General features: G+C 49.2%; 1 protein-coding gene across 2 annotated transcripts in view; it reads right to left on the reverse strand.

Annotated features, from left to right (window-relative positions):
- BZW1 (basic leucine zipper and W2 domains 1) overlaps positions 1-26,305 on the reverse strand; it is an 81,364-nt gene that overhangs the window by 39,856 nt on the left and 15,203 nt on the right. Inside the window, exons 2-9 of one of the 2 annotated variants that reach the window (XM_075317639.1) lie at positions 20,052-20,127; positions 18,091-18,267; positions 17,535-17,629; positions 17,369-17,434; positions 15,168-15,303; positions 13,466-13,575; positions 465-635; positions 239-385 (exon numbers count right to left, since the gene is read on the reverse strand). In XM_075317639.1, the coding sequence (XP_075173754.1) occupies positions 239-385; positions 465-635; positions 13,466-13,575; positions 15,168-15,303; positions 17,369-17,434; positions 17,535-17,629; positions 18,091-18,267; positions 20,052-20,115 (966 nt within the window). In that variant the 5' untranslated portion in view covers positions 20,116-20,127. The remainder of the gene's footprint in view (positions 1-238; positions 386-464; positions 636-13,465; positions 13,576-15,167; positions 15,304-17,368; positions 17,435-17,534; positions 17,630-18,090; positions 18,268-20,051; positions 20,128-26,305) is intronic. The other variant, XM_075317640.1, reaches the window with a different exon arrangement.

Below are 26,305 nucleotides of genomic sequence, written 5' to 3' on the forward strand. Positions count from 1 at the left end.
TGGAGCGACAAAGAAAATACCTAAAGACATAAGCAAGGAAAAATGATAAGCTGCATTATAACATGACATGCCTGATGTCAAGTTAGGAGATTGCAAATCTGTAGCTTGTTGCAATCTAACATTTTGAAATGTCACCATTTATTTCCCTTCAGTCTGTGCCCATGTTCCTCACCATAAACGTACAGTTTATTACTGACAAACGTATGCATTAAAGCAAGCCTATCTGGGTGACTGCTACCTTCAAGTGTTTGATGGCTTGCTCTGTAACCAGCTCCTCCTTTTTATTCCACTCCACACAGCTCATAACACTTGACCACAGGATACCAATTACGGTTTGCTCAGAGATGTTATTTTTCTTCATTTCTTCTTTTACATACATACTAATCTGAAAAAAAAAAAAATTCACATCAGCCATACTGCAGCCCCAATCCAAACAGCGGGAACGAGCGGGAATCGTAGCTCACCTCTTTAAGAGGCTCTCCTCTTGACATCATCTCTTGTAGTTCTTTATGGAGCTCCTTCCGAGCACCGATGGTTTGTTGATTCCTGACATATTCAGAAAGCTCTTTCAATCCCGCATCAGTGAAGTATTTTGTGAAGTGCTCCACGCTCTGCTTGTTTGCAGGGAAAAGTTCCTGAAGAAGGGAATTTTGTTTACTTACCGTAAATTCCTTTTCTTCTAGCTCCTATTGGGAGACCCAGACAATTGGGTGTATAGCTACTGCCTCCGGAGGCCACACAAAGTATTACACTTTAAAAAGTGTAACCCCTCCCCTCTGCCTATACACCCTCCCGTGCATCACTGGCCCATCAGTTTTGGTGCCAAAGCAGGAAGGAGGAAAACTTATAAATTGGCCTAAGGTAAATTCAATCCGAAGGATGTTCGGAGAACTGAAACCATGAACCAAAAGAACAATCCAACATGAACAACATGTGTACACAAAAGAACAAACAGCCCGAAGGGAACAGGGGCGGGTGCTGGGTCTCCCAATAGGAGCTAGAAGAAAAGGAATTTACGGTAAGTAAACAAAATTCCCTTCTTTGTCGCTCCATTGGGAGACCCAGACAATTGGGACGTCCAAAAGCAGTCCCTGGGTGGGTAAAAGAATACCTCGATAAAAAGAGCCGTAAAACGGCCCCCTCTTACAGGTGGGCAACCGCCGCCTGAAGGACTCGCCTACCTAGGCTGGCATCTGCCGAAGCATAGGCATGCACCTGATAGTGTTTCGTGAAGGTGTGCAGACTCGACCAGGTAGCCGCCTGACACACCTGCTGAGCCGTAGCCTGGTGCCGCAATGCCCAGGACGCACCTACGGCTCTGGTAGAATGGGCTTTCAGCCCTGAAGGAATCGGAAGCCCAGAAGAACGATAGGCTTCAAAAATCGGATCCTTGATCCACCGAGCCAAGGTAGACTTGGAAGCCTGCGACCCCTTACGCTGGCCAGCGACAAGGACAAAGAGCGCATCAGAGCGGCGCAGGGGCGCCGTGCGAGACACGTAGATCCGGAGTGCTCTCACTAGATCTAACAAATGCAAATCCTTTTCACATTGGTGAACTGGATGAGGGCAAAATGAAGGTAAGGAGATATCCTGATTGAGATGAAAAGTGGACACCACCTTAGGGAGAAAGTCCGGGACCGGACGCAGAACCACCTTATCCTGGTGAAATACCAGGAAAGGGCCTTTGCATGACAGCGCTGCAAGCTCTGACACTCTACGGAGTGAAGTAACCGCCACTAGAAATGCCACCTTCTGCGAAAGACGTGATAGAGAGACATCCCGCAGCGGCTCAAAAGGTGGTTTTTGAAGAGCCCGTAGAACCATGTTGAGATCCCAGGGTTCCAGCGGACGCTTGTAAGGTGGGACTATGTGGCAAACTCCCTGCAGGAACGTGCGGACCTGCGGAAGCCTGGCTAGACGCTTTTGAAAAAACACGGAAAGCGCCGAGACTTGACCTTTGAGAGAGCCGAGAGACAAACCCTTGTCCAATCCCGATTGAAGGAAGGAAAGAAACCTGGGTAAGGCAAACGGCCAGGGGATAAACCCCCTCTCAGAGCACCAGGCTAAGAAGATCCTCCAAGTTCTGTGATAGATCTTGGCTGACGTTGGCTTCCTGGCCTGTCTCATAGTGGCAATGACATCTTGAGACAACCCTGAGGACGCTAAGAGCCAGGACTCAATGGCCACACAGTCAGGTTGAGGGCCGCAGAAATCAGATGGAAAAATGGCCCTTGAGATAGCAAGTCTGGTCGGTCTGGAAGCGCCCACGGTTGCCCCACCGTGAGATGCCACAGATCCGGGTACCACGACCGCCTCGGCCAATCTGGAGCGACGAGGATGGCGCGGCGGCAGTCGGACCTGATCTTGCGCAACACTCTGGGCAGCATTGCCAGAGGAGGGAATACATAAGGCAGTTGAAACTGCGACCAATCCTGAACTAAGGCGTCCGCCGCCAGAGCTCTGTGGTCCTGAGACCGTGCCATGAATGCCGGGACCTTGTTGTTGTGCCGAGACGCCATGAGATCGACGTCCGGCGTTCCCCAGCGGCAACAGATCTCTTGAAACACGTCCGGGTGGAGAGACCATTCCCCCGCGTCCATGCCCTGGCGACTGAGGAAGTCTGCTTCCCAGTTTTCTACGCCCGGAATGTGAACCGCGGAGATGGTGAAGGCTGTGGCCTCCGCCCACAGCAGAATCCGCCGGACTTCTTGGAAGGCTTGACGACTGCGAGTGCCGCCCTGGTGGTTGATGTACGCAACCGCCGTGGCGTTGTCCGACTGTATGCGGATCTGCCTGCCCTCGAGCCACCGATGGAACGCCTTGAGGGCTAGATACACTGCCCTTATCTCCAGAACATTGATCTGAAGGGAGGACTCTGTCGGAGTCCAGGTTCCCTGAGCCTTGTGGTGGAAAAAAACCGCTCCCCATCCTGACAGGCTCGCGTCCGTCGTGACCACAGCCCAGGATGGGGGCAGAAAGGATTTTCCTTTCGACAGAGAAGTGGGGAGAAGCCACCACTGAAGAGAGGTCTTGGCTTCCAGAGACAGAGACGTTCCTGTCCAAGGACGTCGGCCTCTTGTCCCATTTGCGGAGAATGTCCCATTGGAGTGGACGCAGATGAAATTGTGCAAATGGAACTGCCTCCATTGCTGCCACTATCTTCCCCAGGAAGTGCATGAGGCGCCTCAAGGGGTGCGACTGTGCCTGAAGAAGGGATTGCACCCCTGTCTGCAGCGACCGCTGTTTGTCCAGCGGCAGCTTGACCATCGCTGAGAGAGTATGAAACTCCATTCCGAGGTACGTCAGTGACTGGGTCGGAGACAATTTTGACTTTGGAAAATTGATGATCCACCCGAACCTCTGGAGAGTCTCCAGAGCAACGGTCAGACTGTGTTGACAAGCCACCTGTGAGGGTGCCTTGACTAGGAGATCGTCTAGGTAAGGGATCACCGAGTGGCCCTGAGAGTGAAGGATCGCTACGACGGATGCCATGACCTTGGTGAAGACCCGTGGGGCTGTCGCCAGGCCGAAAGGCAGTGCCACAAACTGAAGGTGTTCGTCCCCGATGGCGAAACGCAGGAAGCGTTGATGCACTTGAGCGATCGGCACATGGAGATAGGCATCTTTGATGTCGATTGATGCTAGGAAGTCTCCTTGGGACATCGAAGCGATGACAGATCGGAGGGATTCCATGCGAAACCTCCTGGTTGTCACATGTCTGTTGAGCAATTTTAGGTCCAAAACGGGACGGAATGAGCCGTCCTTTTTTGGCACCACGAACAGATTGGAGTAAAAACCGCGACCGCGTTCCTGAAGGGGAACGGGGATCACCACTCCTTCTGTTTTCAGAGTGTCCACCGCCTGAAAAAGCGCAACGGTCCGCTCGGGGGGCAGAGATGTTCTGAAAAAACGAGTCGGAGGACGAGAGCTGAACTCTATCCTGTAACCGTGCGACAGAATGTCCCTCACCCATCGGTCTTGGACATGTGGCCACCAGGCGTCGCAAAAGCGGGAGAGCCTGCCACCGACCGAGGATGCGGTTTGGGGCGGCCGAAAGTCATGAGGAGGCCGCCTTGGAGACGGTGCCTCCAGCGGTCTTTGGAGGACGTGACTTAGACCGCCATGCAGAAGAGTTCCTCTGGCTCTTCTGTGGTCTGTTGGACGAGGAGGGTTGGGATCTGGCTGAGGGCCGAAAGGACCGAAACCTCGCTTGAACTTTCCGTTGCTGAGGTCTGTTTGGTTTGGGTTGGGGTAAGGACGAGTCCTTTCCCTTGGATTGCTTAATAATTTCATCCTATCGCTCGACAAACAGTCGGTCGCCAGAAAAAGGCAAACCGGTCAAGAACTTTTTGGAAGCAGAGTCTGCCTTCCATTGGCGGAGCCACATGGCCCTGCGGACTGCCACAGAATTGGCGGATGCTACCCCTGTACGGCTAGCCGAGTCCAGGACAGCATTCATGGCGTAGGATGCAAATACTGACGCCTGAGAAGTCAAAGATGTTACTTGTGGCGCTGCGGTACGGGTGACCGCATTAATCTCAGACAGACAAGCCGAGATAGCCTGGAGTGCCCACACTGCTGCAAAGGCTGGGGCAAAAGACGTGCCTATGGCTTCATAGATGGATTTCAGTAGGAGCTCTATCTGCCTGTCCGTGGCATCCTTGAGCGATGCACCGTCAGCCACTGCTACTACGGATCTAGCCGCCAGTCTAGAGACTGGGGGATCCACCTTGGGACACTGAGCCCAACCCTTAACCACGTCAGCGGGGAAGGGGTAACGTGTGTCATTAAGGCGTTTAGTAAAGCGCTTGTCCGGGAAAGCCCTGTGCTTCTGGACAGCATCTCTAAAGTTAGAGTGATCGAAGAAAGCACTCCGTGTACGTTTAGGAAACCTAAACTGGTGTTTCTCCTGTTGTGAAGCCGAATCCTCTGTAGGCGGAGTTGGGGGAGACAGATCTAGCACCTGGTTGATGGACGCTATAAGATCATTTACTATGGCGTCCCCTTCAGGTGTATCCAGATTGAGAGCAACGTCAGGGTCAGAGTCCTGAGCTGCGACCTCCGCCTCCTCCTCTAGAGAATCCTCAAGCTGAGACCCCGAACTGCGTGAAGAAGTCGGGGAAGATTCTAAGCGAGCCCGCTTAGCTGGTCTGGGACTGCGGTCCGTGCCGGAGTCCTGCACGTAATAACTAGAGGCCACACCAGGAACACGCTTAGTCGCAGACCGAGAGGGGCCTGGGGGTGATCCCGCAGTGCCCGGGGCCTGTGTAAGGGCCGGTCTGGACTGCAAAACCTCTAGAAACTTAGCAGACCATTTATCCATAGACTGAGTCATGGAATGAGAAAGCGACTCAGAGTTTGTCAGCTAAAACAGCAAACTCTGTCCCTGCCATCTGGACAGGGGGGGCCGGCGGTTCTACCTGGGCCGAGGGACCCCCTAGTGCCTCAGGCTCCGGCTGAGCGAGTGCCACAGGGGCCGAGCATTGCTCACAGTGAGGGTAGTTGGAACCTGCAGGTAACATAGCCGCACAAGAGATACAGGTAGCAAAATAACCCTGTGCCTTGGCCCCATTGCTCCTTGTGAACGACATGCTGTTGTCTCCCAGGAGCGTGATCACTGAGGGTATATAGCCACAAGTTAACAATACAGCTAAACCGGAAAAGTATACAAATATAATGTATCTATATACAGTTCAGCACCCTAGGGGGACCAGCACCGGTAACCGGTGTGGCTTACCAACCGCTCCAGCGGTGTGTGGCCACCAGATTCCCTGCCTCGGGTCTCCCAGAGCTGCAGCCAGACGTCCTCCACCGGCAGGATGTGTTAAAACATGGCTGTCGGCGTTCACAGGGGAGGAGGGAGCCGTGGGCGGACTTACAAAAGTGCGGGAATCTGGTGCCCCATAAGGATTAGTGAGGGGGGAGGAGGACAGCTATGTGTGCTCCAGCCCTCACTGTCGGCGTCAGCCCGACCGTCCCGCCCTTGCCCCTGACTGGCAGGCCCGTGGGCGAGCGTTTAATGTACTAGGCCGCAAAAGCCGGGGACTAAAGTAGAAACCGCGGCCGGCAAGCAGGCATGGTCGGCGCGGTAGTCCCGGACAAAAAACCAACACTGCAGGCGCTGCAGCGTCTGAGGCCCAGGTGCTCCATGCACCGTCCCAAAGGGGACACAGAGTACCTGTAGTTGCAGGGCCTTGTCCCTGACGATACTCAGTCTCCTGTCCGGCAGATACCACCAGGGGCTGCGGAGGGAGCCCGGTCCCAGTGCCTGGATGACCGGTTAGGATCCCACTTCACCCAGAGCCCCTAAGGGATGGGGAAGGAAAGCGGCATGTGGGCTCCAGCCTCTGTACCCGCAATGGGTACCTCAACCTTAACAACACCGCCGACTCAGTGGGGTGAGAAGGGAGCATGCCGGGAGCCCTGTTAAGGGCCCTCTTTTCTTCCATCCGAAATAGTCAGCAGCTGCTGCTGACTAAAATGTGGAGCATTGTGTGCATGTGTGCCTCCTTCAACACAAAGCTAAAAACTGATGGGCCCGTGATGCACGGGAGGGTGTATAGGCAGAGGGGAGGGATTACACTTTTTAAAGTGTAATACTTTGTGTGGCCTCCGGAGGCAGTAGCTATACACCCAATTGTCTGGGTCTCCCAATGGAGCGACAAAGAAAAGTAGATTGTACTTAGAGTAGAAATCTCCTATTCACCCAAATAAACAAACAAAAACTGGCAGCCTGGACAGGACAAGCGTCTTGTCTCAATATATCACTCCACTTTATTATAACATTTTGTATCCTTGTATTTTGGCTCTTCAGTTGGAGCCATTATGAGATCACATGACCCCTAGAATTGCACATCTTTATGTTCTTTCAAAATGGAAAGGTGTCAGTCACAAGACGTTTCTGTATTAGGAAACTGCACGGACTGTCCCGTACACACGCTACGTTCACTCAAGACGACAAACTACTTATACACAGCCTAGATGTAGATCACCACCGTACAGGCTATAATATATGTCAGCCTAGCAAGAAAGAAGGGAATTTTGTTTACTTACCGTAAATTCCTTTTCTTCTAGCTCCAATTGGGAGACCCAGACAGTGAGACCCAGACAGTGGGTGTATAGCTACTGCCTCTGGAGGCCGCACAAAGAACTACACTTAAAAGTGTAAGGCCCCTCCCCTTCTGGCTATACACCCTCCCGTAGGAGTACGGATTCCTCAGTTTTAGTACCAAGCAAGAAGGAGGAAAGCCAATAACAGTTTCAAAAACAAATTCAATCCGATAACAAGATCGGAGAACTTAAGAAACAACATGAACAACATGTGCACCCGAAAAACGAAACCCTAAGAACAAATAGGGCGGGTGCTGGGTCTCCCAATTGGAGCTAGAAGAAAAGGAATTTACGGTAAGTAAACAAAATTCCCTTCTTTTTCGCTCCTAATTGGGAGACCCAGACAGTGGGACGTCCAAAAGCAGTCCCTGGGTGGGTAAAAAGATACCACATGAACGGGCTGTCAGACAGCCTCTTCCTACAGGTGGGCCACCGCCGCCTGAAGGACCTGTCTACCTAGGCTGGCATCTGCCGAAGCGTAGGTATGCACTTGATAGTGTTTGGTAAACGTGTGCAGACTCGACCAGGTAGCCGCCTGGCACACTTGCTGAGCCGTAGCCTGATGCCGCAATGCCCAGGACGCACCCACGGCTCTGGTAGAATGGGCCTTCAGTCCAGATGGAATCGGAAGCCCAGCAGAACGGTATGTGTGAAGAATTGGTTCCTTGATCCACCGCGCCAGGGTGGATTTGGAAGCTTGCGATCCCTTATGCTGACCAGCGACTAGGACAAAGAGCGCATCAGAACGGCGTAGAGACGCCGTGCGAGAAATGTAAATCCTGAGTGCTCTCACCAGGTCCAACAGATGTAAACCCTTTTCAAATTGGTGAACTGGATGCGGACACAAAGATGGCAAAGTGATATCCTGATTGAGATGAAAGGAAGAAACCACCTTGGGAGAAAACTCTGGAATTGGACGCAGTACTACCTTGTCTTGGTGAAACACCAGGAAGGGAGATTTGCAAGATAACGCCGCTAGCTCGGACACTCTTCGAAGAGACGTGACCGCCACAAGAAAAACTACCTTTTGTGAAAGCCGAGAAAGGGAAACCTCTTTCAAAGGCTCGAAAGGCGGCTTCTGGAGAGCAATGAGAACCTTGTTCAGATCCCAGGGTTCCAATGGCCGTCTGTAAGGAGGAACGATATGACGAACTCCTTGGAGAAACGTGCGTACTTTAGAAAGCCGTGCCAAGCGCTTCTGAAAGAATACGGATAGCGCGGAGACTTGACCCTTAAGAGAGCTAAGCGACAAACCTTTTTCCAACCCAGACTGCAGGAAGGAAAGAAAAATTGGCAATGCAAATGGCCAGGGAGAAAACCCTTGAGCCAAGCACCACGCTAAGAATATCTTCCACGTCCTGTGATAGATCTTAGCTGAGGATGGTTTTCTAGCCTGTCTCATTGTGGCAACAACTTCATGAGATAAACCTGAGGCCGCTAGGATCCAGGACTCAATGGCCACACAGTCAGGTTCAGGGCCGCAGAATTCAGATGGAAAAACGGCCCTTGAGACAGCAAATCTGGACGGTCTGGTAGTGTCCACGGTTGGCCTACCGTGAGATGCCACAGATCCGGGTACCAAGACCTTCTTGGCCAATCTGGAGCGACGAGTATGGCTCGATGGCAGTCGGACCTGATTTTCCGGAGAACTCTGGGTAACAATGCTAGAGGTGGGAACACATAGGGGAGTCGGAATTGCGACCAATCCTGAACCAAGGCGTCTGCCGCCAGTGCTCGGTGATCGTGAGACCGTGCCATGAAAACTGGGACCTTGTTGTTGTGCCGTGACGCCATCAGATCGACGTCCGGCGTCCCCCAGCGGCAACAGATCTGCTGAAACACGTCCGGGTGAAGGGACCATTCTCCTGCGTCCATGCCCTGGCGACTGAGAAAGTCTGCTTCCCAGTTTTCCACGCCTGGGATGTGAACTGCGGATATGGTGGACGCTCTGCTTTCCACCCACGTCAAAATCCGCTGGACTTCTTGAAAAGCTTGGCGACTGCGTGTTCCCCCTTGGTGGTTGATGTACGCCACCGCCGTGGAATTGTCCGACTGAATCCGAATCTGCTTGCCTTCCAGCCATTGTTGGAAGGCTCGCAGGGCAAGATAGATTGCTCTGATTTCCAGAACATTGATCTGCAGGGTGGACTCTTCCTGAGTCCACGTCCCCTGAGCCCTGTGGTGGAGAAACACCGCTCCCCACCCTGATAGGCTCGCATCCGTCGTGACCACTGCCCAGGACGGGGGAAGGAACGACTTTCCCTGTGACAATGAGGTGGGGAGAAGCCACCAACGCAGAGAGTCCTTGGCCGTCTGAGAGAGGGAGACAGTCCTGTCGAGGGACGTCGATTTCCCATCCCATTGGCGTAGAATGTCCCATTGTAGAGGGCGCAGATGAAACTGCGCGAACGGGACTGCCTCCATTGCTGCTACCATCTTTCCTAGGAAATGCATGAGGCGCCTCAGTGAGTGCGACTGGCTCTGAAGGAGAGATTGCACTCCAGTCCGTAGCGAGCACTGCTTGTCCAGTGGAAGCTTCACTATCGCTGAGAGAGTATGGAACTCCATGCCAAGATAAGTCAGAGATTGGGTCGGGGTTAGATGAGACTTTGGAAAGTTGATAATCCACCCGAAACTCTGGAGAGTGTCTAGTGCCACCTTCAGACTGTGCTGGCATGCCTCTTGAGAGGGTGCCTTTATAAGCAGGTCGTCTAGATACGGGATGACCGAGTGACCCTGCGAGTGCAGAACAGCTACTACTGCTGCCATGACTTTGGTGAAGACCCGGGGGGCTGTTGCCAGATCGAAAGGTAACGCTACGAACTGCAGGTGTTCGTCGTGTATGACGAAGCGTAGGAAACGCTGATGCTCTGGTGCAATCGGCACGTGGAGATACGCATCTTTGATATCTATTGATGCTAGAAAATCTCCTTGAGACATTGAGGCTATGACGGAGCGTAGGGATTCCATCCGGAACCTCCTGACTTTTACGTGTCTGTTGAGCAACTTTAGATCCAGGACGGGTCGATACGATCCGTCCTTTTTTGGGACCACAAACAGATTGGAGTAAAAACCGTGACCTTGTTCCTGAAGAGGGACGGAGGTCACCACTCCTTCCGCCTTTAGAGCGGCCACCGCCTGCAACAGAGCATCGGCTCGGTCTGGTGGTGGAGAAGTTCTGAAGAAACGAGTTGGCGGACGAGAACTGAACTCTATCCTGTACCCGTGAGACAGAATATCCCTCACCCAACGGTCTTTGACGCGTGACAGCCAAATGTCGCCAAAGTGGGAAAGCCTCCCACCGACCGCGGGTGTGGGAATCGGAGACTGCAAGTCAGGAGGACGCCGTCTTGGCAACGGTTCCTCCGGCTGTCCTTTTTGGGCGTGACTGAGACCTCCAAGAATCTGAGCGTCTCTGGTCTTTTTGAGTCTTTTTTGACGAGGCGAATTGGGACCTGCCCGGTCCTCGAAAGGACCGATAACCAGACTGACCCTTCCTCTGTTGGGGTTTGTTTTGTCTGTGTTGCGGTAAGGATGAGTCCTTACCCTTGGAGTGTTTGATGATTTCATCCAAACGCTCTCCAAACAATCGGTCACGAGAAAAAGGCAAATTGGTTAAGCACTTCTTGGAATGAGAATCTGCTTTCCAATGTCTCAACCACAGGGCCCTACGCAAAACAACGGAGTTGGCTGACGCCACTGCCGTGCGGCTTGTAGCGTCAAGAACAGCATTAATCGCGTACGACGCGAATGCCGCCATTTGCGAGGTCAATGGTGCTACCTGCGGGGCAAATGCACGTGTGACTGAGTCGACTTGCGCAAGCCCGGCTGAGATAGCTTGGAGTGCCCATACGGCCGCAAAAGATGGCGCTAACGACGCTCCAATCGCTTCATAGATGGATTTCAGCCAGAGCTCCATCTGCCTGTCAGTGGCATCTTTAAGTGCCGCTCCATCTTCAACTGCAACCAAGGATCTAGCTGCAAGCCTGGAAATTGGAGGATCCACTTTTGGACACTGGGTCCAACCCTTGACCACCTCAGGGGGAAAAGGATAGCGTGTATCTTTAAGCCGTTTAGAAAAACGCCTTTCAGGATAAGCGTGGGGTTTCTGGATTGCGTCTCTAAAGTCAGCGTGGTCCAGAAAAGTGCTTAATGTACGCTTAGGGTATCTGAAATGGATTCTCTCGTGCTGCGAAGCTGACTCCTCTACAAGAGGAGCTGGTGGGGAAATATTTAACATCTTATTGATGTTAAATATAAGATCATTAACTATGGCGTCGCCATCTGGTGTATCTAGATTGAGAGCGGTCCCAGGATCAGAATCCTGATCAGTTACGTCCGCCTCATCACCCATAGATTCATCTCGCTGGGATCCTGACCATTGAGATGAATGTGAAGGCCCGTCATAGCGAGCCCGCTTAGGCTGCCCGGGGCCATCGTCCGAGTCAGAGTCTTCACCCTGAGGTGTATGTGCCCGTCCCGGAGCTTGGAGGTAATTCAGCTGAGGGGGACCAGGGGGCAATGATTGCACAGTGTCCGTGGCCTGAAGTACAGGCCTAGCTCGCAATGTGTCAAGAATTTGTGACATAGTGAGAGACATTCTGTCAGCAAAAGCTGCAAACTCAGTTCCTGTCACCTGGACAGCATTCACAGGTGGTACACCCTGGGTCACGTCCAGCAGAGGTCCCGACTGTGCAAGCGCCGCAGGGGCCGAGCACTGCACACAATGGGGGTTCGTGGAGCCTGCCGGAAGAAAAGTCCCACATGCGGTGCAGGAAGCATATAATGTCTGTGCCTTGGCACCCTTGCGTTTTACGGACGACATGCTGCTGGCTCTCTGCAATGTGAGAGAGTCTATAGCCAAAGGGCGACCAGCGCTATGCAATACAAAGTATTTGTAGAAACAAAATACTAAGAATACTACTGGCACAAGAGGGGGTGAGCCCTGAGGGCTGCTTACCGCCCGCTGAATAGCGGGTAAGAGGCGCAGAATTCCTTGTCTGGGTCTCCCCGGCTCCCCTCTGCAGCTCAGCGTGTCAGCAGGAATGGCTGCCGGCGTCTGTGGAGAGGGGCGGTCCGTGGGAGTTCCTAAACAAAAGTGCGGGAAACAGTGTCCCCTCTGTGCCGATTGTGAGGGCTGGAGTATGTAAAAACGACTCCAGCCCTCGGCGCTGATGCACTGACCAGCGTCCCGCCCCTCTCCTGACTGGCAGGTCTGGGGGCGGGAACGAACGGAAGCAGGCCGCAAAAGCCGGGGACTCGAGTTATCAGCGCGGCCGCCGTAAAAGCGCGGCCCGCGCTGAAGTCCCCGGCGCACCACAAGTGCCAGCCGCGCCGCAGTCCCAGCGGCCGGCGCGACCGATTCCCAGAAGTGTGCCTGCTTCAGCGAAGCTGAATGAGGCCATGGCACAAGCGCCGCAGCGCTGATGTCCCCGGCGCACTACAACACCCAGCATGCTGCGGTGTGAGCGCCAAATGCACGGGGACACAGAGTACCTTGAGGAAGCAGGGCCATGTCCCTGATGTACTCCGCTCCATCCAGCATCTTCTCCAGGGGCTGTAGATGGAGCACGGTCTCAGTGCCTGGAGACCAGTAATCCCACTTCACCCAGAGCCCTGTAAAAAGGGATGGGGAAGGAATCAGCATGTGGGCTCCTGCCGCCGTACCCGCAATGGGTACCTCAACCTTACAAACACCTCCGACATACAGTGGGGTGAGAAGGGAGCATGCTGGGAGCCCTGTATGGGCCCTCTTTTCTTCCATCCGACATAGTCAGCAGCTGCTGCTGACTAAAAACAATGGAGCTATGCGTGCGTGTCTGACCTCCTGCGCACAAAGCTAAAACTGAGGAATCCGTACTCCTACGGGAGGGTGTATAGCCAGAAGGGGAGGGGCCTTACACTTTTAAGTGTAGTTCTTTGTGCGGCCTCCAGAGGCAGTAGCTATACACCCACTGTCTGGGTCTCACTGTCTGGGTCTCCCAATTAGGAGCGAAAAAGAAAGAGGGCACTGGCTCTAGATGCCCATGAGATACTGTGCTGATGTAACTGAATTGAGATCATGGCACTAAAGGGAACTAAGAAAAGCAAAATTAAAATTATAAGATTAAGTCTGAGGAAGAGAAAACCGGATGCTGAACTGCAACTAGATATTACAGTGTTAAAGGAAAACAAGTGAAAAATTAGAAAAAAAAAAAAAAAAAAAAAAACAAAACAAAAAACACACGCTTGTCAATAGATGGTATAAACATACTTTCTTTGAACAGAAAAACGAACATTAGGAACAGACCAATTATAGGATTACTGCAAGGATGATCAACTTACATAACCAAAGAAATAAGGATTTTATAACTACCATAAGCCTGTTATCCATGTTAACTTTCCGAAGACTCGCAGCTACTGCGTTGATATCTTTTTCATTGATCCATGATTTAAATAGCTTTACTGCAAATGCAGCTGAAACGCCTGTGGGGGGGAAAAAAACCAATTTCTTGTAAATATTATGTATATACATATAAAATATATCAATATATTACATATAAAATATATTTAGCAGTGTGCGGCATATTATATACACGCACACATGCTGCTCACAAAAAAACAAAAAAAAACACAAAAACAAAGAAAATGGGAAGACAAACAACACTGACTGCAAGTCAATCACACGTCTGTGAAATCAGCCTGTCCAGGTATGAAGAAGCACTGATTGTGAATCAGTTTCTGCCGCTGTTGTGCAAATGGAACAGATAACAGGTAGAAATAATAATAGGCAATTAGCAAGGGGTTGCCCTATAAAAGCAGCGGTTCTGCAGGTGGTGACCACAGATCATTTCTCGGTCATCCTTTTTAGCTCGTGTTTTGGTCACTTTTGCATGTCATTTCTCTAACACCCATGAGGTGGGTTGTGCCGCTCATCCAGGATGGCACACCAATGTGAGCTGTGGCGAGAAGGTTAGCGGTGTCTCAGCAGTGTCCAGAGGATGGAGCAGATACCAGGAGACAGGCCAGTACACCAGGAGATGTGGAGGGAGCCAACCCAGCAGCAAGACCGCTACATCCTTTGGGCAAGGAGGAGCAGTGCTAGAACCCTGCAAAATGACTTCCATCAGGTCACTAATATCCATAGGTCTGCTCAAACTGTCAGAAACAGACTCCATGAAGGCGGTATGAGGACCCGACATCAACAAGTGGATGTTACGCTTACAGCCCAACATCGTGCAGGGTGATTGGCAGATTCAACATTGGCACCCTGTGCTCGTCACGAATGAGAGCAGGTTCACACTGATCACATGACAGTATGGAGAACATTCTACTACCTGCAACATTCTCCAGTATGACCAGTTTGGCAGTGGGTAAGCAATGGTGTGGGAAGGCATTTTTTTTGGAGGGATACACAGCCCAATATATGCTAGCCAAAAGGTACACTGACTGCCATCAGGTACCGAGATGAGATCCTCAGACCCATTGTGTGGTGGGCCCTGGCTTTCTTCTGAAGCATGACAATGCTAGGCCTCATGTGGCACAAGTGTCAGCTGTTCCTGCATGATGAAAGCATTGATGCTATGGACTGGCCTCTGTGTCCTGCAGGCATGAATCCAATCGAGCACAATGTCTCGTTCCATACACGAACACCAAGTTGCACCACAGTGTCCATGAGTTGACTGATGATTCAATCCAGATGTGGGAGAAGGTCCCTCAGTGGAACATCTGCTGCCTGATCAGTAGCAAGCCCAGGAGTTGTAGAGAGCTCATACAGGACAGACTTATTTCCTTGTCTTGAGGTATTTCCATTGAAGTTGGATCAGCTTGAAATTTTATTTTCCACTTTGATTTTGAGCATTATTTCAAATCCAACCCTCCATGGGATATTAATTTTGATTTAGTGATCATTTTTAGGTTTAATTGTTCTCAACGTATTCCGCTATGTAATGAATAAAGATTTGCAACTGGAATATTTCATTCATTCAGATCTAGGATATTGTGTTCCCTTTATTTTTTCGTTACATACAGTAGACCATATTATTTGTGAGACATCATACAGGTATGGAAATTCCTACCTTCTTTAACCAAATTCTCGTTGTAGAGACTGTTGAGAATTGATGCAGAAAGATTACCGTTGGCCAGAAGTATACCAGTGAGCATGGCCAGCTTATTCCTCTCAGACTCAGAAAAACCTTTCAGAAACAGCAACAACTACAAGACAAGATTTTCAAGCACTGTGGGTCAGATATTACAATGCTACACACCAACAATAGATGTCAACTTGAGGGACATTTACACTGCAAGATAATCCTGAATGAGTGTTGTGGAGAACGCATGTTATGATTATCTTGCTATATAAACAAGGCTGCCTATCACCTGATGATTGAGCAATCTAATGGTTCATCAGGTGACATGATCCTCGTTCTCAGCAGTGCATAGCCCTGTGTAAACATTTAGTTGTCAAGAACCGCAGAAACGGATTCCACTTAAAAAGGGGTAGAGACGTCAGCCCCTGCCCACTGGTGACGCTTTGTTTCTGGGAGGGGGCAGAGACTGCAGCACTTGCTTGAGGATGATTGTTCGTTGGGACTATCCCAGCATGCACTGGGAATTCTCAAACAAAGCGTTATCAAAGAGGAAGATTGATGACATTTATTGATTGGTTATTTAAGAATAAAAATACAACAGCACTTAGGGAATTTTTAATACAAGTATATTAGAAATTAATTTTAGATTACGGCACCATGTAGATCAGGATTTAGACAAAAATGTATTCAGCCTTCAGACCACCGCTTTAATCCTTTTTTTCTAGTGCTGTTAATAGCATGAACTGAATGGTTGGTGCTAATGATTTTATCCAAAGACCTTGCTAGTCTGTGCCTATTGTGTTAAACCAGGAATCCCCAAACTTCGGCTCACGGGCCGCATCCGGCCCCCGGAGGCCATTTACCCGGCCCATGTCACAATTTCCTTGTGTTATTTCAATTGTAAGCGCACAGGCGCTTACAATTGAAATAAAGCGGCGGGCGCTACACGGGAAGTCTCGTTCCTGTGTAGACGCTCGGCGTCCGGACCTAGAATGATCACGTCATGACGCACAACGTGCTCATCTAGGCCTTACAGCCGAAGACAGAGGAGCCGGGACCACAGTGCGGGAGCGGCTGCAGTGCTAGGTAAAGTCTATTTTCACTTTTTTTTTACTGGGCATGGAGGAGGATCAGAGAGCATGGGACCTATATGGGGGCAGAGAGCATGGGACCTATATGGGGGCAGAGAGCATGGGACCTATATGGGGGCAGAGAGCATGGGACCTATATGGGGGCAGAGAGCATGGGACCTATATGGGGGCAGAGAGCATGGGACCTATATGGGGGCAGAGACCATGGGACCTATATGGGGGGGGGGGGGGGAAGAGAAGCACATTTCAGAGGTGCACTGTGCTGTATTTGGTGAGTACAGTGTATGCAAGTGTTATAATCTGAGGTACAGTGTGTGTACAGTATTATTGTTGGCATATATTGTTTTTGTAGGGCTGTAATTATATATATATTATATATATATTATATATATATATATATATATATATATATATATATATATATATATATATATATATATATATATATATATATATACACACACACACACACACATATACATATACATATACACATACATATATATATATATATATATATATATATATATATATATATATATATATATATATATATATATATGTATGTGTATATGTATATGTATATGTATATGTATATGTATGTGTGTGTATATATATATATATATATATATATATATATATATATATATATATATATATATATATATATATATATATATATATATATATATATATATATATATATATATATATATATATATATATATATATACACACATACACACATACACACATACACACATACACACATACACACATACACACATACACACATACACACATACACACATACACACATACACACATACACACATACACACATACACACATACACACATACACACATACACACATACACACATACACACATACACACATACATAGAGAAAAATTGACTTTGAGTGTAGGATATTCAATTATTTTGAATGTTGTATTTATTCCCTTTTTGTTTTACTTTAAAATGAGATACGTGTAGTGTGCAGAGGGATTTTCATAGTTTTTCTTATAGTCCGGCCCCCCAACGGTCTGAGGGACAGTGAACTGACCACCTGTGTTAGACAATTAAAGGTTACATACCTTCTTGACCTCGTCTTCAAAACCTTTTTCCAGGTATTTATAACGCCTGATAAGCTTGTTAAAAACCTACATGTAGGACATGGAAAATGTCAGAATCCTGCTTCCAATACAAGCATTACATGTCTTCATTTTCAGAAAAATAAAAAAAACACTTTACTATACAGACCTGAGCAAATGCTTGCATGGTCTCTAGATCTTCCTGTGCAGAAAACACACAGACATTGGTACGGATCACGTCATCGGCCAAAGTACCACCTGGTGCTATAAAGATATACACAATGTTTAGTTATTTGTGCAATATATTGCCCCAGACTATAGCTGTGCCCATGCAAACATCTGCATGGTATCAGCTAGGTTGCATTTATTCTGGCAATGCAGGCTGGTTTGTCGTACCCACTGACATGCCACTGTATACCCATTGCCTTCCATGTTAGAGACATATGACATGGTATTCTTTACTAGAGCTCTCTAAATAGATTAGTGTATTCCATGCAGGGAGGGGACAGGGCAAAAGTAGATTGTTCAATACTAGCCATGTGCTGGCCAAAAGGACCCCATTATGGCCCTCGTCAGGTAAATGGGAGACTATGGATGTGGGACACCAAGAGCTTCCCAGGACATATATATAATAAATGCAGCGTGAATGTACATGGTTGGCTTGTCAGGTTATACCCTGGAGATAAGAGTATAAATGCTGCAGGTGATTGTATAGGATCACATACCCAGCATCCCGCCAGCCACCAGGATGTCAAACAGTGTTTCTGCATAGCGACGATAATCAAGCTTCGCTCCTGAAGCATCAAGAAACTTTGCTACTGCTTCCAAATCGTTGCCAGTTTCGTTTAAGCCTTGAATAATACAGTCTTGAAATTGGGTTGGGTCAAACCTCTCCTTTTCATCTATATAGTGAAAAATAAAAAGTCATTGGAAACGCAATCATCATCATCTACCAGGGTGCAAAAGGCTGATTAAGAACACTGTACATTATAGGGGTGTCAGTAGGCTCCGAATCCCACCTGGTCGTGAACTGCTCACCGCCACTTTCCCATTTTGGTTGTTTCCGGACCATGTACTGGACTAGTGTTCACTGAGCATACAATGTATTGTGATTATAGGTAATCTGCCTGTCGCATGTCTATTATCTAGCAGTTATAGGCACAGATGTACACCACCATCTAGTGGATTAACTGCATAATTACTCTGCTTATTGGCTTAATAATTATATTGTGCAATTGGCTTTATTTGTGCATTATTTATTTGGTTTGTGTCCTATTCAGACTGTGGTTGTTCAGTTTGTTCTATCACTGTCTCCTTGTGTTTATTTTAGTGTTTGACTATTTTAATCAATAAAATTACTGTTTCTGTATTTATTCTTCCATTTTTTTTTGGTTTTCAATTATCTCTGGCATTGTGAGAATGGGGATTTCTATTGACCACCATCTGAAAAGCTCAGATGCAATTGCAGTCAGTGTAGGAAACTGCTAGGTGCAAAGACCACAGCCTCACGCTTACATTTTCTGCCAGTTCCCTTCACTTACTCATGCAAGACCTTTGATGTCAGCATATCACTGCTCCAATATGAAGTGTGCTCAATATCTCTTCCCACCATCGCATCCAAGATTTCTCCCGTGCCTCCCCCATACTCTGGAATGCTCTGCCACAACATATCAGACTCTCGTCTACCTTGACAAGCTTCAAAAAGGAACCTGAAGACCAACCTCTTCCAATAAGCCTACAACCTGCCGTAACCCTCTGATACAGCGCCATACGACCAGCCCTACCCTCACCTACTGCATCCTCACCCATCCCTTGTAGACTGAGCCCTCACGGGCAGGGATCTCTGTCCTCCTGTACCAGTCTGTGTTTTGTATTGTTTATGATTATTGTACTTGTCCCTATTATGTATACCCATTTCACATGTAAAGCGACATGGAATAAATGTCGGAATAATATTATTAATAATAATGAAAATTATTATTATAGGGAAACACTGGTGTCAGCATATCACAGCTCCAATATGAAGTGTGCTCAATATCTCCTCATAAAGGGAAATACCGGAACCTCATGTAGTTAGGTTACCCACATAAGAAAAGGTCATCAGGGTGGGGAAGTCTCAAAGCACCACTTCAGCGGTTTGATTTTTTTCTATTTCACCATTGGAGAGGCACTTTGAATCCAAGTCCCTGCCCTTTCATATACTTCACTCTGGCAGATTCACCTGTATTTGATGTTGCTCCGGCCCCGTGGTGTTATCTTGTGCCCATAACTTCTGACTGTTTAGAAGTTATGTCACAAAGTCACAATGCAGCTCTATGAGAAGCAGAACGAGGCTCTTATAGACTTCTATTGAGTTGCGACCTCTGATGTGCTGAATGAAACACTGACGCCGCCGGCAGGTGAGAAATCACCAGAGTGTGGCTGGAGCAGCAGTGATAGCAGGTGAAGTCGCCGATGAGCAAGTATTAGACAGCAGACTTGGGTGTACCGCACCACTATAGTGGTGAAAAAAAAAAAAAGAAATATGCTGGAGTGATGGTTTGAATATCAGTATCCATCTTTTACCTTAACTCTGCTGCTCAGAATGATGTAGAGAGAATGATGAGCCAGAAAAGACAATAATACAGCGGTGTGATACTTGCAATGCCCTATTCCAGTGGGTCAAAAATTGGAGAAGATTCATTACCTCTTTTTCGGGTCTTAAAACGCTGGCCAGATAGCGTTGGCTTTTGTTGCTTTTGATTATTCATAAAAAAGATGCCCTATAAAAAGGAAAAACATGATATCAGCAGACGTCAACAGGTCAGGAAAATGAAAGCCTGGTGAGAATTATACAGTAGGTCTGAAAGGGTTTTTGGCTTTTAGGTTTAAAGAAGACCTGTAATTTTAGGCAGCTTCAGAATAAGTGGTCATGAGCGTGTACATGTGGAATACCGGCATCTGCCCATTGGACGTCAGCAGTTTCCTCTTCTGTAGCCTGACAATTGTTTCTAAGCTAGTGTGTGGAGAGGAGCTGCTACACCGCATCACACACCAGATCTGTGCGCCCCTATCTTGTCCTCTCTCAAAGACATGCAGGAACACATTACCCCATGGCATGCCCGTCTCTGCCGTCTCCATTCTCCACACACTGGAATGAGCAGCTGTAACCTGCTCTATAACCAGCAGTCTCTAGTTTTAAAGGAAGATACATTTTAACTGCATTTCAAAAAACATTTCTTCTAAGATTACAAGTTATATTATTATATTTACTTGCATTAGGCTACTTTCACACATCCGGTTTGAGCAGTGCGGCTCAATCCGGCTGTGAAACCTATGCAACGGATGCGGCGAAAACACCGCATCCTTTGCATAAGTTTTTACATGCGGCCGGTCCGTTTTTTTCCGGTTGCGGCACGCTACTGAGCATGCGCAGTGGAAAAAACTGCATGCGGCTTTTTCCGCATCGCGCCGCATCCGGCGTCCATAGGCATGCATTGAAAATGCGCCGCAGCGGCCGGATGCGGCACGATGCGGTTATTTTTGCCGGAGCAAAAAACGTTGCAGGGAACGTTCTATCCGGCCGCGGCATCGGCTAAATCTGCCGCATGCGGCAAAAACCGGACCGAACGCAAGCCCTTGCGGCACAATACAGCACTAATGTAAGTCTATGCAAAAAAAAACCAAACCGCAACCGGCGGCAAAAAAAACGGTTGCGGTTTTTCTGCAGAGTGCCGTATTGTGCCGCATTGCAGAAACCGGAGGTGTGAAAGTAGCCTTACTGATTCATGGAAACGTTGCTGAAAACATTCAGGAGCCAATGTCAGAATTCACCAATTGCCAGCAGAGAATACACAGTCTACTCTTATCAAGGATAGAGGTGAGAAGCAGCAAGCCGGCCCAGAATTCCCTGCTACATCATGGGCACCTGGGATTTAAGGGGTTACTACCTAACCTGAACAGGCAGTGATCTTGGGCTAGCGGCCTCTCTTGCACAACAATGTCAATCTGAACGTCTATCCAACTAAAATTACTGAGAAAAAAAAAAAAAAAGAAGAAGATGCTCCAGAGTAAACATCTTCAAGAAAATACAAAGCATTTAGGCCCTGTGCGCACTTACCGGATTTTGCCGCGGATTTTCCGCGGATTTGCTGCATGTTTCGCTGCAGAAAATGTTCATAACATCTCTGCAGTGAATCACCAGCAAATCCTATGGAGAAAAAAAATCCTGTGCGCACTGGGCGGAATTTGACAGCTGCATGTTTTGCTGCGGGAATCCCGCAGCAAAAACAATTGCATGTCACTTCTTTTCCGCACGTCGCTGCGGGATTTCACTCCATTGACTCAATGTTAATCATGAAATCCCGCAGGGAATAACGCAGGCAGCAAATTCTGTGCGGTTCACTGCGTTTTCCTGCGTTATTCCCTGCGGTATTTCGCGGTGTACCTCCGGTAATGTACATCGCCTGTCTGCGGTTTTGCAGGGAAGTGATGTCATTAGAGGAAGCCGTGCAGAGAGTAAACACACACACACACACACACACACACACACACACACACACACATCACAGACACAGAACACATCACAGACATAGAACACAGACACATAGAACACACATAGAAAGAAAACGGAAATATAGGAAAAAAAAAAAAAAAAAGTGGGCTCCGCTGCATATTCACCTTCCAGCCGAGGTAAGCACACAGCGGCGGCCCGGTATTCTCAGGCTGGGGAGGGAGAGGGGCAGGGGTAATGTCCCCCGCCTCACTCCCCCTCCCGCAGCCGAGAATATCAGCCGCAGCTGCCCCGGCACTGTCGCATGCATTATGCGGCAGCACCGGCGTGTCCTCGGCTCTTCTTGCCACCGTGTAGCAGTGGTGGCAAGGTAATACAAGGGGTTAATGATGGTGGGGGACCACCGCCATTAACTCCAGGCTTGATCATGGCAGCGTCTATGTGACAGCTGACATGATCAACCCGTAAGTAAAGTGAAAAAAACACAGACACCGAAAAATCCTTTATTTTAAATAAAACCAACAAGCCTCGTTCACCATTTTATTAACCCCCCCCCAAACAAAGCTCCGGCGTAATCCACCGCTCCGACGTCCTGCGCTGCTTCCATCCAGCCGCGACTAACACACAGTGCTGAATGAAAGCAGCAGACAGCAGAGGTAATTACCGGTCGTTTCCCACGGCCGGTAATGTGAACTCACTGCCGACCGTGGGAAATGCAGCGATCTGTCCTCTATCTATCCCTCTATCTATTCTTCTGTCTATCTACTATCTCAGAATTAAGACTTTTTTTTTTTTTTCCAATGTGCTTTATTGCATTGAATGCAATAAAGCACATCCCAACCCGCACGCGGCAATACCGCGAATAATACCACGGTAAAACCACAGCAAACCGCATGCGGTTTCCCGCGTTTTTTTACCGCGGGTGCGGTAATCTTTGAGAGCATGCGGAATTTTCACAAGAAAATTCCATTTCCCAGTGCGCACATAGCCTTAAACAGACATCTGAGAATAGTGGCCAGGTTTGTGAGTAATAAAAGGAATCCCCATCCAGCAGATGACCCCCCATAATCACACTGTTGGGGGCTTGATGAAAAACGTGCAGCAGATCGGTAAACATCTGTGGCACCACAAAGCTGAAATACCACAGAGTAGTGCGCAAACCTCTCATGTGACTGACCAACTCTTGCAAATCCTACTTAAAGGGAGCCTGTCAGGTGTAATATGCAGCCAGACCAACGAGCAGTTCTGGGTGCATAATCCTAATCCCGGCCTAACTGTCCCTGCAGCTAGTGGCATAGATAAAGGGTTCCTTAGAAACACTTTTTCTAAAGATCCTTTATGATATGCTAATGAGTGCAGTGACTAGTCGCAAGGGCAATATTTCCTCCACCCTGTTAGCATGTTAACACTCTTGTGGGTGTGCCAACATGCTATTCAATGCCAATTGCCCATAGTCATTGGCATGGATGCACATACCTGTCCGTTGTCACCGCATGATCAGAATGCTTGGCACTTTCGGTCATGCACACCATGAACCCAGGTGTACGCATCTTGGCTTCAGAGAGGTCTAGTGCGCATGATCGGAAGAGTCAGAATTTTTCATTATACGCACTGAGACAAAACCTGGCACTGGAGGCGGTGACAACGGACACAGGTACGGACATCCATGCTGATAAGCATTGAATAGCATGTTAGCAGGCCCATGCTAAGAGGGCAGACTAGTCGGGGGGGGTGGGGGATATAACGCCCTTGTGACTATTCCCTACACTCATTAGCATATCATAAAGGATCTTTGGAAATAGAGATGCTTAGAAAGAAGGGAATTTTGTTACTTACCGTAAATTCCTTTTCTTCTAGCTCCTATTGGGAGACCCAGACGATTGGGTGTATAGCACTGCCTCCGGAGGCCACACAAAGCAATTACACTAAAAAGTGTAAGGCCCCTCCCCTTCTGGCTATACACCCCCAGTGGGATCACTGGCTCACCAGTTTTAGTGCAAAAGCAAGAAGGAGGAAAGCCAATAACTGGTTTAAACAAATTCACTCCGAAGTAACGTCGGAGAACTGAAAACCATTCAACATGAACAACATGTGTACCCGAAAAACAACCAACAATCCCGAAGGACAACAGGGCGGGTGCTGGGTCTCCCAATAGGAGCTAGAAGAAAAGGAATTTACGGTAAGTAACAAAATTCCCTTCTTCGGCGCTCCATTGGGAGACCCAGACGATTGGGACGTCCAAAAGCTGTCCCTGGGTGGGTAAAGAAATACCTCATGTTAGAGCTGCAAAGACAGCCCTCCCCTACGGGGAGGCAACTGCCGCCTGCAGGACTCTTCTACCTAGGCTGGCGTCCGCCGAAGCATAGGTATGCACCTGATAATGTTTGGTGAAAGTGTGCAGACTCGACCAGGTAGCTGCCTGGCACACCTGTTGAGCCGTAGCCTGGTGTCGTAATGCCCAGGACGCACCCACGGCTCTGGTAGAATGGGCCTTCAGCCCTGATGGAACCGGAAGCCCAGCAGAACGGTAGGCTTCAAGAATTGGTTCTTTGATCCATCGAGCCAGGGTGGCCTTGGAAGCCTGCGACCCTTTGCGCTTACCAGCGACAAGGACAAAGAGTGCATCCGAACGGCGCAGGAGCGCCGTGCGAGAAATGTAGATTCTGAGTGCTCTCACCAGATCTAACAAATGTAAATCCTTCTCATAGCGATGAACTGCATGAGGACAAAAAGAAGGCAAAGAGATATCCTGATTAAGATGAAAAGAGGATACCACCTTCGGGAGAAACTCCTGAATGGGTCGCAGCACTACCTTGTCCTGGTGGAAGACCAGGAAGGGAGCCTTGGATGACAGCGCTGCTAGCTCAGACACTCTCCGAAGAGATGTGATCGCTACCAGAAAAGCCACTTTCTGTGATAGTCTAGAAAGTGAAACCTCCCTCAGAGGCTCGAAGGGCGGCTTCTGGAGGGCAACCAGTACCCTGTTCAGATCCCATGGATCTAACGGCCGCTTGTACGGGGGTACGATATGACAAACCCCCTGCAGGAACGTGCGTACCTTAGAAAGTCGTGCTAGACGCTTCTGAAAAAAGACGGATAGCGCCGAGACTTGCCCTTTAAGGGAGCCGAGCGACAAACCTTTTTCTAACCCAGATTGCAGGAAAGAAAGAAATGTAGGCAATGCAAATGGCCAGGGAGACACTCCCTGAGCAGAGCACCAGGATAAGAATATCCTCCACGTTCTGTGGTAGATCTTAGCGGACGTGGGCTTCCTAGCCTGTCTCATGGTGGCAACGACCCCTTGGGATAATCCTGAAGACGCTAGGATCCAGGACTCAATGGCCACACAGTCAGGTTCAGGGCCGCAGAATTCCGATGGAAAAACGGCCCTTGGGACAGCAAGTCTGGTCGGTCTGGTAGTGCCCACGGTTGGCCGACCGTGAGATGCCACAGATCCGGATACCACGCCCTCCTTGGCCAGTCTGGGGCGACGAGTATGACGCGGCTGCAGTCGGATCTGATCTTGCGTAGCACCCTGGGCAAGAGTGCCAGAGGTGGAAACACATAAGGGAGCCGGAACTGCGACCAATCTTGCACTAAGGCGTCTGCCGCCAGAGCTCTGTGATCGCGAGACCGTGCCATGAAGGTTGGGACCTTGTTGTTGTGCCGGGACGCCATTAAGTCGACGTCCGGCCTTCCCCAGCGGCGACAGATTTCCTGAAACACGTCCGGGTGAAGGGACCATTCCCCTGCGTCCATGCCCTGGCGACTGAGGAAGTCTGCTTCCCAGTTTTCTACGCCGGGGATGTGAACTGCGGATATGGTGGAGGCCGTGGCTTCCACCCACATCAGAATCCGCCGGACTTCCTGGAAGGCTTGCCGACTGCGTGTCCCCCCTTGGTGGTTGATGTATGCCACCGCTGTGGAGTTGTCCGACTGAATTCGGATCTGCCTTCCTTCCAGCCACTGCTGGAAGGCTAGTAGGGCAAGATACACTGCTCTGATTTCCAGAACATTGATCTGAAGGGTGGACTCCTGCTGGGTCCACGTACCCTGAGCCCTGTGGTGGAGAAAAACTGCTCCCCACCCTGACAGACTCGCGTCTGTCGTGACCACCGCCCAGGATGGTGGTAGGAAGGATCTTCCCTGTGATAATGAGGTGGGAAGAAGCCACCACTGCAGAGAGTCCTTGGCCGTCTGGGAAAGGGAGACTTTCCTGTCCAGGGATGTTGACTTCCCGTCCCATTGGCGGAGAATGTCCCATTGAAGTGGGCGCAGATGAAACTGCGCAAACGGAACCGCCTCCATTGCCGCCACCATCTTCCCCAGGAAGTGCATGAGGCGTCTTAAGGAGTGCGACTGACTTTGAAGGAGAGCCTGCACCCCAGTCTGTAGTGCCCGCTGCTTGTCCAGCGGAAGTTTCACTATCGCTGAGAGAGTATGAAACT

This window comes from Anomaloglossus baeobatrachus, chromosome 7 (genome assembly GCF_048569485.1).
Source record: "Anomaloglossus baeobatrachus isolate aAnoBae1 chromosome 7, aAnoBae1.hap1, whole genome shotgun sequence".
NCBI lineage: Eukaryota > Metazoa > Chordata > Amphibia > Anura > Aromobatidae > Anomaloglossus > Anomaloglossus baeobatrachus.